Source organism: Cyprinus carpio, chromosome B11 (assembly GCF_018340385.1).
Source record: "Cyprinus carpio isolate SPL01 chromosome B11, ASM1834038v1, whole genome shotgun sequence".
Taxonomy (NCBI): Eukaryota; Metazoa; Chordata; class Actinopteri; order Cypriniformes; family Cyprinidae; genus Cyprinus; species Cyprinus carpio.
The window spans coordinates 16,829,484-16,845,113 of record NC_056607.1 but is presented as its reverse complement, the minus strand read 5'-3'; the positions used below and the strand labels follow the sequence as shown (position 1 = coordinate 16,845,113).

The 15,630-nt window shown below is 39.9% G+C and overlaps 1 protein-coding gene across 2 annotated transcripts in view; it reads left to right on the top strand.

The window, feature by feature from the left end:
* LOC109085174 (forkhead box protein P4) overlaps positions 1-15,630 on the top strand; it is a 123,538-nt gene that overhangs the window by 53,013 nt on the left and 54,895 nt on the right. For both annotated transcript variants that reach the window (XM_042734257.1, XM_042734256.1), the window contains exon 3: positions 9,441-9,530. In XM_042734257.1, coding sequence (XP_042590191.1) covers positions 9,441-9,530 — 90 coding nt within the window. The remainder of the gene's footprint in view (positions 1-9,440; positions 9,531-15,630) is intronic.

Genomic DNA, 15,630 nt, shown 5'->3' with positions numbered 1-15,630 from the left:
ACACACACACACACACACACTTACGTTCTTACTAAGGCCAATTTCCTTGCCTTCAATGCCCACTTAGAACTCTGTATTGTGCTGTGTAATGCAGAGTCCTAACCTTAAGCCATCCCAGAAGCCCCCGCTCTGTGCTCGGGATAAGAGACCCCTCCGCTCTCCATCTCTGTCCTCCCAACGGCCCTCTCCAGGCTCCAAAAAATGGAGAACCCCCAGGGGAAACAAAAAGAAGATGAAGAAAAAACCAAAAGAAATATGCACAGCGCCACTCTCAAAGTTGTTGCCCTGGTAACTGGTGAGGGCGAGGGACTGCAAACAATGAAGCCAGATCCCTTTTTAAGTGTTGCTAATTAGCTTGCCTCCGCTTGCTCTTTGTGTTTGCCATCTTAAAAAGAGACTAAAGTCAACAGGGAGAGGCGTTGAGGTAGAGAAGAGAGAGAATGTTGGTTTCTATTTTTCTTCCCCTTAATAGCCAAGGGTGGGGATAGAAGCGAGATGAAGACTGCATTGTGCCAAGCGACGCGGATTGATGATATAGATTGATGCTACTGATGTAATTGAATATTGATGAAGAACATGTGAAACCTGCAGCTGGTTTTGTTTTGTTAAAGGTTTGCCGAAAGAAAGCATGTTTGCTTTATCGTATTCATGTGTTGCATCATTGTAGAAGATTTTGAGTTTTGGGAAAGGACACTACAGTAGTTGCTTCTTTTTTGTTGTCGGCATTTGTGCTTAAAGACACGAGATGAGTCCTCATAGCACTCAGTATGATTTATTCCTTCCTAACTTGTCTTCAAACCTCTCCACTCCCATTTAAACACCGATGGCAGAAGCTTTCTATATGCTGTATGTTCTTTCTGGTTATTTTCTGAAGATCGGTATCGCTTTAGCCACTACCAGGTGCGAAATCAAAATCAAACTAAAAACTTGATCTTTATTTTTCTTAGTTATTCTCCAAGCAAGCGGTTTCGAGTGCTCCTCTGTTTTAACAATACACCGCATGTGTCTTTTCTTCTAGCTAACTTGCTTTTGGCAACATCCCGAGCGCGTATTATTAATTTTTTCTTTATTAATAATAACAAAGAAATGCGTCCCATATGTCTGGTTTGGACGGGAAGCACTGCTGCCAGTTAGTGCTATCCTCATCATGGTCAGTCTGTTTAGCATGTGTTTGTAAGAGGATGGTTTTGGACGGTGTCCCATTGGGCTAGGTCACTGAAGCGTCAACTCACATTGAACCCCAACACCTTCGTATTGCCCCGAACTGTCCCTACAGGCCAGCTCCAAGATCTTGAAAAGCTCTCAAATACGACAAGACCTTGAAAGTCCATTTTTGCTTATTAGTTTTTGCAGTCCGCACAGCAGAGAGAGGTTGAAACCCTATCAAGTAGAACTTTGTTTGGCTGCCAGAAGGGCGGTGTTAAGAAAACCACAGCAAAACTGCCGTGCAATTGCCATCAATTAGCCGGCTGTGCGGCTGCCGAGGCTGGAGGATTTCGAGATGACCCGTATCCTGAACTCTCTGAGCTCTCTCTCTTTCTTTCTCAGAGCTGTCTCAGTGTTGAACTCTCGCTAATGTTGTGGCCCTCAGCACTACAAAGTGAGCTCACGGTGCCAACAACGAGGTAATGATGCCCAGAGAGCCCAGCCATAGTGGATTACACTTCCTCTTTCGCTCTTTCAGTATGGGACATGGGAATAAGTTACTGCCGAGAGAGACACCAGGTACATATGAGCTCATTTGAGCCACTTTCACCATTCACCTTCATCTAATGAGTTCAACAGTCATGCAATCCGCACAAACTTTTTCACAGTTTTCAAAAACAAAATCTGACATCCGAAACGCTGCTGCTTCTATCGTGTTGCAGTTCATATTTACTTTTTTTTTTCCAGCAGGCTTTTTGTTTTAACATTTTTGGGGACTTAGAGGTGAGCAACGCACATCTGGAAAGCAGCAGAGGCAGCAAGTTTCAAACAGGTCCCCTTTGTGAAAAATAGGAAGTGAAAAAAAACCAAAGCGGTCAGGGTTTTCAAACATTACAGCATATTTTGAAGTTTTTGCCTCCCTTAGTTTTATTTTTTTTATTACCTTGGCTCCAATTCACCCTTTCCTCATTTTAATGGCCGATGGGAGTCTGCTGTAGCCGTTTAAATTTTAAGGTTTCGCCGTAGCCTTTATATCGCGGAAACATTACATTAAATGGCAAAAAGGGACAGCGGCGAGTGTTTTAGATGATTTCGCCATTGAATAATTCACTTGATTTCGCCATTTTCAGATGCGAGTTCTAATGGATCTGAACAAAAACAAATGTGACGAGTGACTGCGAACCGCACGATGGAACAGGAAGTGGCAAATTAAATCCAGCTTGGGCCAAAAGGAGCAAGAGGGGGGAAAAAGGAGAGAAATATGGTCAGAAGTGCAGTTTATTTGTAACCCACCGTGAAATTGGACAGCTCTGCAGGCTATGACTGTAATGAGTCATGGGGACCAAGTTAAGATCTACGAAACCTTGGCCTGGGCCTGTAAACCCGATCCCATCGAACAACCCACACCTCATCCCATAGCCCGGGGTGGACAGCTGCTAACAGGCCCAGTATGTCTGCCTGAAGCCGCTGTAGACGAAGCTCATTTGGTCACCAGCTGTGTTGGAGCGTTCCAGCATTAAAATAGAGCAAGTCTGGTTCTCAAGCAAACAATAATTCATCCTTTAGTAATTATTGGTGCGGATAGTCTCTCTGGAAAGTTAAGTTCATACTGGCCAGGCCAACACTCCATAAGCGACGGTGCGTAACGCTTTCAATCGTGTGGACAAACACATCTGCGGTTGTAGATTCCTCTGGCAGCTGACAGTGATGCATTTGATACATTACAAGCAACCGCTACCGAAAGCCACGCTTCACGTAAATATGCCATTCAGATACAAAGCAATCCCACAAGTTGTCACACTCGTGAGTAATAAAGCGGCTGCCGTCAGGAGTGGCGAAAGGAAAGGAGCGGGTGCATTGTGCGCCTGTAGTTACTCAGAGTTTGAAGAGGTTGTACAAGCAGGTATGATTATTTTTGCCAAATCCCTCACATGAGTGACGTTTTGGATGCCAGCTTGCATTACATCTGTGAAACTTTTCTTTCATCTCGCCCCCCTCTTCTTCTTCTGTTTCTCTTATCCAATGCAAGCAAACAGAAACAGCTCAAGTCTTCATTTTTAGACACATTACAAGGAGAAAGCTGAACTTCCTAATTCCAGGAGGATCAACCCCAAACCTCAAAAGAAGCAGCTTTTGGAATAGCTTTACTTTTCCTTTAAGGTTGAATGGCACCGGTTGGGGAAAAAAAGGGCGCCTTTGTCTTCCTCTCTCCGCTCCTGATTTGGAGGTGGCTATCATGCAGGGTGCATGCTGAACAAAAGCACCCGAGTGTAACAAGTCCTCCCGGTTTGTACTGCTGAAAGAAGGTTAAGTTTGGTTCTTTTTTCCCCTTGGCGCGTCGCAGGATGTTTTTTTTTTTTTTTTTTTTTTTTTTTTTTGTGGCAATGTTCACATTCCAGTCCCGCCTTAAACACTGTTGATGTTGAGTGAGGGGAAAATAAGCTTTGGCTAATTATTTATGAACTGCCATTTTGTAAATTGGAAATATATTCTGTTTTCACGCCCTTAAAATAGACTTTTTGTGTTATGATTGGGTTTGTTTGTAGAGCGTCTGACCACATCTGTCTGTACGTGTGGTTGTAGCATGAGGTAGGTAACATTTCTTAGAAGAACACACCCTGTTGCTTTCCTAAACAGTGTGAACAAATTGCAGAGTGCATTTGAAAAGTGTTTTTTTTTTTCTTCCTCGTTTTAATAAAAAACTGACCTCACCTATTTATGTTTAGTCTAAAATTTCACCACGAGGCACTGAGACGCTAAAATTTGTTAGACGATACTGTGTCTTTTTTGTTTATAATAACGCATAGGAAAGAATATTCTCTTTTAATATCTCAGTTGTTTCTATGGAAAGCTTAGATTTTTCTCCTGTGTAACAAAATCTATGATTTTCAGTATTCAAATTTCTCATCAATTATTTTCCATTTATTTGCTTTTTTTAGTGATCTGCTTTGTTCAATTTATCCTAAGGAATTTTAGTAGAAACATCTGAGGTAAAGTTTGATACTTAAATAAAAGACAACTCCATTAAGTCTCCTGAGCTTTTGTAACACTGGTTGCTTTTTGTTTTCTCATCATGTCTCTTTTTTATTTTTATGTTAAGAAGTTAGGACAAAAACATTGTTGTGTCAAGTCACAGTGTGTGACATAATACCCCAAAGCAGCTTCGAGTGCGGGTAAATATGCCATTTGGCAGTAGAAGCCAGAGTGCAAGTGGAGCATGTTGACAGGGGTTTATTTAAGAATGAATTAAAAATGCAGCGCTGCGGCCCTGAGGGAGGCCACCACTGTTACTTCATTGACCTCTTCTAAAAGGGTCCTCGCTAGCCGACTATAAATAACTGCACATCATATCTAACTCTGATTGGAGGTCAGCACAGAGGTGGGGGTTTGATTGGTCGAGTGTGGCCAGCAGCAAGATCTGTTTCATGAAGTTGATGTGGACAGGATCTCAGATGTTTCGCATAAAATGCAAAGACATTAAACACACAACAATTGAAACTTTTAAGTTTAGAACTTTTAAGTTTAAGTCTCAGTAATGTCACGTGTGTAATCAGTTTTAGAAAAGAACAATGTCCTAGACTGTGTTCAGATTTCAGTAAGGTCTGTTAAATATCTATTTTTTTTTCCTAGACAGGTTTTAGATGATTTTAATATATATATATATATATATATATATATATATATATATATATATATATATATATATATATATATATATATTTTTTTTTTTCATTAGCTTCTTCTGAAACCTAATTTCTGTTCTTATTCATTTATATATGCTCCTACTTTGACAAAACTTGTATTTCTCTTCTCTTTCCCCAGTTTCAATTTATTTATTTATTTTTGCTTTTAAGAACTACACTTTGTTCCTTACTTCCTGCCTTTTTCTACCCTCATCTCCATCAGTATCTCCTGAGCTTCTCTCAGCATACAGTGGCAGTCTCAGTCTCTCAGTCTTCAGCTCTGGATCCGCCAAGTCCAGTAACATGATTCCCTCTGACCCTTCATGCCACCCTGGCCCCCCCACCACTCCGCCGCCATCCACCCACCCACACCCATAGACGGCCCACCGTGGGCTCTGTTTTTCTATGGGGGCGGCTGCAGGGGGACGTTGCAGGCATCAACAATGGTTCTCTGTCAGTGATGATGGATCATTCCAGCATATGGTGCCCACCTGTCCGCGGAGGAGCCGACTTCACTGTTTAGATTTACAGGAGAGAGAGAAAAAGAGAGGGAGCTCCCCGGGTTCTGCTCACTCCCACAAACACAGGCGGATTAGGGCTCCGATTCATCACCTCCCAGTCGTGTTTATTTAAGCAACCTGAGCGTAATGAATAGAAGCTGGGACATCCAGGAAAGAGGCGCGCAATCACCCCTGTTTGTGTGTTTTACCGCGTTGTTTTGGAACGTCCATCCTAGAGCGGCTCAAAAATTTAATCGGCCTTATTATTATTGGACACGGGCACGTCTGTGCGCGTGGACGCGACTGTCACAACTTTGCGAGAACGAGAGCGAATAGTACTACGTGCGTATGCCAAAATGAATTCTTCCCTGTTATTTTCCCATAATGGACCCTCACCCGAGGGCCCCCCTCCTTCCCTCTCTCCTGCAAAAAGAAAAGAAACCCAGTTGTCAGCCATTTTTTTCTGAAGCCTGTTAAAGGCTGAGAGCCACAAGAAAAAAGGAAAAGAAAGAGGGGGAAAATAAGTAAGATGAGGGAGCCCCCCTCCTAAATCTCCCTACACCCACCTCTCCAACCACCCTACACCCCCCCCACCATGACCCTGCTGAATTAAAAAATGCTCTGTTATTAAAGGCGATGTCAGGAGTGTTGATTTACGGGGGGGGCGATGACAAGTCAGAAGAACTCACACACTGTGCTGCTAAGGCCGCCAAGCTGGGCTCTGACCTCTTCACCCTCCCCTTCCCCTCTCTCTCTCTTGCGCGCTCTCGCTCTGGCTCGTCCCACCGCCCGCCCTGCACTGCAATAAAACCTGTCTAACTCAACAGCACAATGGAACTGTTGTTGGACCCGGCCATCCGCGGCCTCTCTCATATTTTCTTTAAAGGTGCAGCACTCACCAGCGAATGCCACAAGGCTTTGGGAGAGAGAGAGAGATAAGATGAAAGTGGGTGAGTGAGAAGAAAGAAGCAACTCATGTTCACGTTTGAAATCTGGATGTGTTTTTCACTCCCTGCTTAGATGTATGGATGGAAGTTATAAAGCATTTTTTCCCCCTGTTTGTACTCCAAATCTTTTTTTAACCTCCTCTGTTCGCGAAAGCAATAAAATTGGCAAGTCAGACTCAATAGATTCTCCAGCCACAGAACGGAGCCTCTCCCCTGTTGCTCAGAGAGACTCGCCGCCCCAGACACTCTCATTCTGGGCCTGTTTAGTGCCGCCAGTCTCCGGTCCCGCTGCTGAGCTCAGTGCATCATGATTAAGACCAGCCGTACTGACCACTTGTTCATCACTAGGTATTGTGCCTTTCTCCTTAAAGGAATAGTTCACCCAAAAATTCTTTTTTTCTCTCCCCTATTTCAGTTCAAACTTATTACTTTTTTTTTTAATATGAAAGTATTGAAAATAATGCATGCAATTTGTGTACTACATTCCAGGTCTTCTAATATTTCTATTCCCGGTCTTTTCCTCACATACTGTATTGTCTTTCCAGATTTCTTTTCAATTTTCTTTTCAGTGCAGAAAAAACACCAAAAAGTGATTTATAATGGCAGAAATGAAAGACAAAAACATAATAAAAGTTCCTGAAAGTAATTTATAATGGCATAAATTACAAAAACATTAAAATATCATAAAAGCATGGCCTTTAATATACACTTTATTTATTATATTCCAAGTCTTCCAAAGCTGTTTGATAAATTTCCATTGCTTTTATGTTACTTGTATGTTTTTTTCTTTATTTTTGTCATTATAAAATACTTTTATGAATGTAAGAAAATAAGTCATATACTTTAATGGTGTTTTTTTATTGTATGGAAAAGAGATGCTTGGACATTCTGCTCGGTGTCTTATTTTAATTTTTTTTATTTTTTTTTATTTTTTTTAAATAGGGTTGAAATTACATAAGGGTGAGTAAATGATGGTCCATGAAAGAAAGCATGAGACAAATCTAAGGTGGTCTTAATAGTTAAGGCTGTACTGGAAACACAAATTTAGAGGTGGTCCTATTTAGGGGTGACTGCCAAATTACTGATATCACAATCTATCACTATTGCACCCCTGAGCAAGGCACTTAACCTCTGGTAGTTCCAGAAGGGGCTGTGCATTAAATTAGTGCACTGTAAATTGCTTTGGATTAAATGTGTGCACTAAACGGCTACCATTTAATTCAAATCAAAGAAGAGTTTAATAAAGTGGTAATCAGTGCGGCAGTTTTGTTCAATTGTTGATCATTGTTGCCAGACAACCATCTGGTCCAAGTTGTCTCTGGTTGTGTGTGTGTGTGCGTGTCTGTAAGAATTAATTCACACCACATGCCATCAGTAGAGTGTACTGTATATTCTCAAAGCTAGTCGTAGCTGGGAGGTGCTGCCGGTCACTTTAGCTTATCCAGCCCTCCGCTGAGGTCATGTGTGCAGATGGAGGGGGGTTGGGGGGTTCCTGCACAGCATGTGCGTGTGTGCTCAATTGCGACCTCAGCAAAAGTAGCAAGTGCTCTTGATGCAGATGGTTTTCATCACACCGACCACTGCATGTTCTCTCTCTCATGTGCCGATTGTATTGGGGGCCTCTCGCCTTTTTTGGCCCCCTCTCTCTAAACCCGCCACCACCCCCTCTACAATAAAAAAAGACAGAGGTGTATCTCTCTTAAATGGATTGGCACCATTTATTTAGAGGGTCCTGGACTGGGCTTTGTAAAACACCCTCCCACACATGTAGCCAGTAAGTACTTCTGCAATTGATATAATGGCTATTAGCACTAACAGTCTTTTACTGATATCAGATCAGTGCTAAGCGACCATGTTTTAAAGGGATAGTTCACCCAAAAATGAATTTTCTGTTTTCATTTGCTTTACTCATAAGACTTAATGTCTTCTGTAAAACTTGCTAGTGAAGAGGCATACTGCTTTTCCCTGCCAACAATAGCAGAAAGTGACCAGGCCTTGTCAAGCTTCAAAAAAAAATAATACAAAAATTGGTCTGTACAATTATTATTATTTTATTTTTAAGCTCTAAAAACTAATTTATGTTTGACACAAAATACCACTAATTCTCACAATATTGATACACTGACATTCAAAAGTTTGGAGTCATTTATTATTTTTTTAGTATGTTTTTTTATGCTTACCAAGTGATTTTGATAAGGGAAAAAAGGTGAAACCAGTAATAGTGTGAATTATTATTATAATGTTTACTATTTTAATATATTTTGAAAAGTAATTAAATTTTTGTTTGTTCTTCACACAAAGCTGTTGCATGACTTGAAAAGACTTTGAATATACTTTAAATGAATTGTATGGACCACTTCTATGCTACATTTATGATGCTATATCCCAACATAAGGATGAATCAATAATGACAATGGTCATTTCTGGGTGAACTATCCCTGAGAGTGAATTAAACCATAGATTTGCCTTCCAAGTTGGGTGAACTATTAAACCTGGCTGAAAATGTCTAAAACTTTTCAGTCTAGGACCTTTTTTTTTTCTTTTTTTTTTTTTTTTGGTTAGCATATGCATCAGAGTATGACTCTAAGGATTTATGTTTGGTGTCAGGTCTTTTTTCTTATTTTTTTAAAGAGGGCTTTTCACCCCCCTCCATCTTTTCATAAATCAATATTTACTATGTAACTTTCCTCTCTCTCTTCAGGGCCAGGAAGCAAATGTGCATCCTGATGGTGCTCTTCAAAAGCTGTTTGCCCACTGATTTACTGTTGCCTGGTGTTTTTGTTTTGAGAGGCACATTTTGCCATTGGACCAAAGATCCTGTGCGGATGCAGTCTAAAAAATATTGCCTTCGTCTGTTTGTAGGGTAGCAAACCACATAGCAAGCAGCACAGTGGACAGATGATCTGAGAGAGTGTGAAAGAAAAGAGGGTGCGGTAGAGTTACAGAATTGTATTTTCCCTCTCTTAATCTGAGGAGAAAGCAAGGCCCCTTTCTGGCTCTGTACAGGAGTGGGCCCCACACACTCAGGTTGGCGAACAGGTGGGGCCCACCGTGCAGTGCTAAGTGTATCTCTCCTGTGATTTTGAGGAAATTTAAGCAGAGTGTAAAGGTGTGTGTATGTGTGGTGCTCACCGCTGTGTTGTCTCTGTTTCTCGTGTCCACAGGCCCTCCAGGCAGCACGCCAGTTCATCCTCCAGCAGGCCACAGGACTCAACTCCCCCAGCAGCAATGAGGTCAAACAGAGCCCTGTGCAGGTACGAGTGCCACACACTCACATGACCACATACAGGCACATATCATTAACAAACAGATGCAAGCATTTACTGTTTCATTAAATCAATTCAAAACTCACATTCACTTATTCATTTACATTGACACATACAAATGGAAATTTTAAATATTTTGTTAATATATGGACATTGAATAAAGTGGAATATAATTAAATTATATAACCAAGTAAATAAAAAAGATTCAGCTATATCACCCACCCCTATGTGTCATCATATTTTACTTTCTCAAATCTTTGTCTATTAAAGTTCTCATTCTGCTTGTCTCCCATCCCCCCATCTGTACTGTATTAAAGAGTTGAGCTGTGAATGTGGCTCTTTGTAATGAAGAGCCGAACAATGGCACATCTTGAACTTCATTTCTCATTGAGCAGAAGGTTAGCTTGAGTGCACGTTCCTGTAGCATCTGGTCTCTCTCACACACACACACACACACATATAGATACAGACACACAGGAATCTTAAGAATAGTGTAGTGTGGAGGGCTCAGATCCAAATATATATATATATATATATATATATATATATATATATATATATATATATATATATATATATATATATATATATATGTGTGTGTGTGTGTGTGCGCCAGTGTGCATGCTTTACCTTTGTGTTTCTTGCTGTCTGTAAGATATGCTGTCTTCAAGCCTGCCATGTTGAATTGGGCCAGTGGTGGTAACTGCCTACTTTAGCACACTCGTCAAATGTGACAAGACGCACTCACATGTTTATAGCAGAGTAAAACTGTGCTATCACAGTCATGAAACATGCTTCTCCCTGTAAACACAGTTGTAAGTCTAACACAGACTGGCATGTAGGTACAGATTAGGGTGCGCTTTTTATTTAGCCTGATAGAGATGGAGGAGAGAGAGAGACAAACAAGGCAACCCCTAATAAGGAGCAAGAAAAGGGGTGGATGCAGCCAATACAAGCTCGGAGGTGAAAAGTAGAGAGTGCAAGTGAATGAATGAGAAAAAAGGGGTGTGTGAGAGCCTCCCAGAGTTTTTCAAATCATCAATAATCCAGGAGGAATGCTAGCTGACAGTTTAAATGACCGTGTTGAGAGGTTTTCCCTTCAGGGTAATTAACATTATCAAGGAACAGCAGGTTACCTCGTTAGTGGCGCACTCATTTAATTAACAAACCACACTAATTAGATTGAACCCTGGGCTGAAGTTTGCTTCGGTGTGCTCGTTGAGCTAAAGAAAAGTCAAGAAGAGGAAAATCAAGGGAACATTTTTATCAGAGTCCCTTTTTTCCACAAGTTGCTTTTTTGTTGATGGCCCTTTTGATAATTGATGTGGCTTATTGAACAGGTTTTGCTCCTTTCCTGTTTAAATTGTGGCGTTTGCTAAAGCAAGCATCACTTTTACCATTGCTTATACTTGGGGGATAGCTCACTTAAAAGGATAATTGACATAAAAACATGCTTACTTTGCTCTGTGAAACCCTAAGAAGATTAAAAAAAAAAAAAAAAAAATTTATATATATAGAATTATATATATATATAAATATATATATATATATATATATATATATATTTAAAAATAAATAAATAAATAAATAAAAGTCTCTTTCTTCAGAATGTCATATCTTGTGTTTTACAGATTAAAGAAAATCATACAGGTTTGAAAACAACACTGTTTGCATTTTTGGATTATCTTTCCCTTCAAGTATTAATTAAACTTCAGTAGTAACTCGTCCCATATTGTTTAGGCTACAGACATGAATGATATCTCAAAACATGCAGTTTGTTTAGAAGAGTTGTGATATTAGTTTCATTTGACTTTTTTGAAGACAAGACTTGCACTGAAAAGGGCTCTAAACATATAGGGATCAGAAGTGTCATTTGGTGGAGTTTTACACAAGAACTGATCACAATTTCTCTCTGAAAGTAGTTACAGAACTTATAGACTACTGTGTTCTCAGGCTGGATGTTATAAAGCAGTGTTCACACACCATGATTTGATGTGTACTAATGAACTCTATAGACCTCTGTCGACCCATGACCCTCAGCAGAGCCGCAGGTGAGGCTTGTTGTTTGGGCTTCTAGGGAGAAGTCTTTCCCATCTCAGCACAAGGCCACCCTGAATACTGATAAAGGTGAGCCCTGAGATTCTGCTTTGTAGTGTCACTTCCTCATCCACTGCTCCGAGGCATCAACCCTCAACCCTGACCCTTCCCTGCCACACTCTGTACATTCCGAGTGCTGCTGTAGAGTTTAAGGGACTGCAAATCGGCCCTTGTTTGTCTCAGTTTGTCTCTTGAGGAGTGTTTCCATTACTCTTGACTCTGAAACAAGAAAAATGTCTGGTGTATAGATTTACGAGTCAAGTTGGAGGACTGGATTTTTTTTTTTTTCACTATTCACATTTTTATCACAATGCTTTGTCGCGTCTTACTACTTATGCTTTTATGAAAAGGCCATTAGCTGTTTGACAGCTAGCCATCAATAAACTCTTACTGTTATATCACCTCTCTTTTAACTCTAAGGGTCTTATTTCAATTTTTTTTTTTTTTTTTATAATTTCTAAAATGCCTCAGGCTCAGGTGTCTGAAGCTGTTGTCCAGTAGCAGGGAAAGCATTTAAACTAGTCAATAAACGTGACAGAAAATGGGCGCCAATCGGGTTAACTCCTTGCAGGATCTTTTTGAAGATGTACATGCAATATGATGAACAAAGAAATCTTTTGGTGCCTCATAATTAGGTTTTTCCTCTTCATCAACTGACAAAGGCAGCAGAAGTTACATTACAGAGGTATTTGTCTGAATCTTCCAGAACCTTGGCTGTGACCAACAGGTTCTTCCCTAAAATTAATTATTTGGGTGTCTCTCATTCTCACTTAATATTCTTTGTTGTGGCAGTCAGGGCTAAAGAATCATGGATTGCCACTCTTCTATAGCTATATACAGTATACTGTGTGTGTGTGTGTGTGTGTGTGTGTGTGTGTGTGGGTGGTGTTTGTGTGTGTGTGTGTATGTATATATATATATATATATATATATATATATATATATATATATATATATATATATAATATATATATATGATTCTATTATATATTTATTTATGTATTTATTTATTGTGTGTGTGCTGGCTCAGTCTGCTTAAAATATAACTTTTTTTAATATTATGAAATTTGAAATATTATATTTGAAATTAAAATAATTGTTTTGTTTCTTAATACATTGTAAAATATAATTTGTTCCTGTGATGGCTAGGTGCTCAAGAAACTTTTCCTATGCTGAAAACAGTTTGCTGCTTAATATTTTAATGGAAACAGTGCTATTTTTTTTACTTATTCTTCAATAAAAAGAGAGTTCAAAAGAACATTTATTTGATCTTTTGTAGCATTTTGTAAATGTCTTTACTGTCACTATTGATTAATTTAATGCATTTTTGCTGAATAAAAGCACTAATTTATTTTTTTTATTTTATTATTATTATTATGGACCTCAATCTTTTGGTTATTTTCTTACAGTTTATTTATTTATCGTTTGTTTTATTTTTAATTAGCAGCATAATAAAATCCACACTTTTTAAGGGTCGATTACACTGTAGGAGTATTTTTATCTGTGTGTATAAGGTGTTAAAAAGGGCATATTTTTAATATATTTATCATCATGGCTATATAGACCTATTTTACATGCACACACGTGGCTCCAGTCCCATCTCTGTTGGTAATTGAAAAGAAAAAGTGTCCTCTTTTCATGTATTATTGAGGACCTCGTTTAATTAAAAAAAAAAAAATGAAAAGACTCATTAGAGACATGCTAATTAGTTTCCTTCTCTTGAGCGTTGATAGAGAGGCTGCGTTGCCAGGGTAGCACTGGGTGATGGGAGCCCCGCATCCGAGATGATCCTATGGAGAGATGAGTGATGCCAGCTGGAACCTCCACCTCTGTGTTGTCAAGAACCTCGGGCTCATTTTTACAGCATGAACTTTGAAAGCCCTTCGACCCTAATGAAAATTTACCTCTTGTGTTTGTTCTTCATCACAGTAAAACACAATGCAGCACTTATCATGCAAATAGCCACTCAAGAGCTGGTTTTGATAAGAATTCTTTGGTGTTTTTTTTTTTTTTTTTTTAGAAACCGACACGTATATAGACCTCTCAAATCAATGGGGAAAAAGACCATCCATACTGGACGGAACCCTTTTTCTTGAACTTTTGTTTTTGAAAACTCTCTGTTTTGTCCATTAAGTGGAAATGCTTAGTTGGCACTTTTTTCCCTTTTCAAAGAGGCTGTTTTGAAGAGAGAGAGGGTTAGAGAGGGTGACCCGGAATGCAAGAGGCCTGACAGATTGAAGACGGCGAGAGAGAGAGAGCGAGAGGAGAAACACCCAGGGCCGTGGTGGCCGTTTCAGAGTTTGGGTTTGAGCAGTGGAGTGTAAAAGTCCATTTTTTGATCTGAAACATGAGTGAAAAGTGTAATGAACGCGGTCGATAATGGGCTTTTATATTTCCGCACCCCAGTCATCTCTTCTGTTGTGTTCCACTGGAAATTTGTTGTCATTTTTATTCTGGGGCAGTGAGGCGTTAGATAGAGCCACAGATGTGTGTGTGCGAGGGACGTCGGCAGAAAGCGAGGGACTAATGGAAGAGGGATATGGAAGACGGAGTGGTGCGGGGTTTTTCCACTTGAACTTGCTCGACTCGGGGCACTCGCGCAACAGCAGATTTTCATTTGTCCGAATGCTGTCCGAATGCTGTCAGAGAAAGCAGTCCCCAGATGCCATCTCTGAACTCGGTGAAAATAAGCGAGTGACAGCCCAGAATTCCCTGCTTCTCTGGAGTCGCTCAGCCCTGCAGCCCCCGGTGGCTGGCTTTTATTACACACCGCACACATAACGGCAAGCCATCGCAAACAAAATCGCCCGCACCACCACCATGAGCTGCATAAGAAGCGCAATATGATAAATACCTGTGGGAGGTTATGGGGCTCATTTCTTTTGGGGGTTGGGGGGGGGGGTGGGCTTACACAAATGAGCTTGTGGCTTTGTGCTCCAGGACCCCTCTATATAGCCTGGAAGACATCATCACAGAGCCACCTGGTAACAGTGCCTGTAGCCTTTCAGCGGGCCTGTTATTAAAATGACAGGCCTCTTTAGCATCACGTCCCATTCAATAGTGACCCTTCACTCTCCACATACAGGCTAATATCTTCCAGGCTTTTTGAAGGTGGCGGTGTGACTGCTTCAAAGCATGCTAACCCCACCTAGCTTCCCTTATCGCTTCCACCTGAGAAATGTGACCTCTTGGCCCCTCCTGTCAGGATTAAGAGAAGAGAATTATTATGGTTGAAATAGTGGTGGCATTTTGTTCTTGTGTTCATGTGTTGATAAACACATTCTGCTTTAGCCTGATGGGGGAAGGGAGTTAGCATGTAGCAGTTTAGCACAGTTGCAAAGTGCATGTGATATGGTGGAGATCAAAGGAGATCATAAGGGTTAGTAAGGAGACAGAGGCAACAGCTTAGATGTGTAACTGCTAATGGGGTTTGCTATAGCCATTTTATCAAACACTGCTACCAGTTTGCAACATTAAAAGTAGTAAGGGATAATGTATATGTATAACCCTGACAAGGTGATGCTGAGGGGTCTGATGGTGTTATTTTGCCGTAATGGCATTGTTTGTAATAATGTAATTATATTTTTTATTTATATAATTTTTGTATATTTAAATGATCTTATATGAAATTAATTATATAAAAATCTAAATACAAAATATGATTATTACATTATATATACTGACATCATATCAACTATATACATATATACATATTTAAAATATGAAAAATATAACATTCATAAACATGTATTTTTGTCAAATTTATATACAATTTAAAATGATTAAAATATTAAGAACTATATGTATATAATATATAAATATAATTATATCCAAACAACAAGTCTCCTCCTTGCAGTGTTGTTCCTATGGAAATTTTTGCAATTCAGATTTTAAGTGGTTCCTTAAACCTTTTTCTTGTGGTGTAATCTTAGAAACTCCCTCCTCATATCTGGTATCCCCAGTTCTTTCCCATTTTTGTTTGGGTACACCC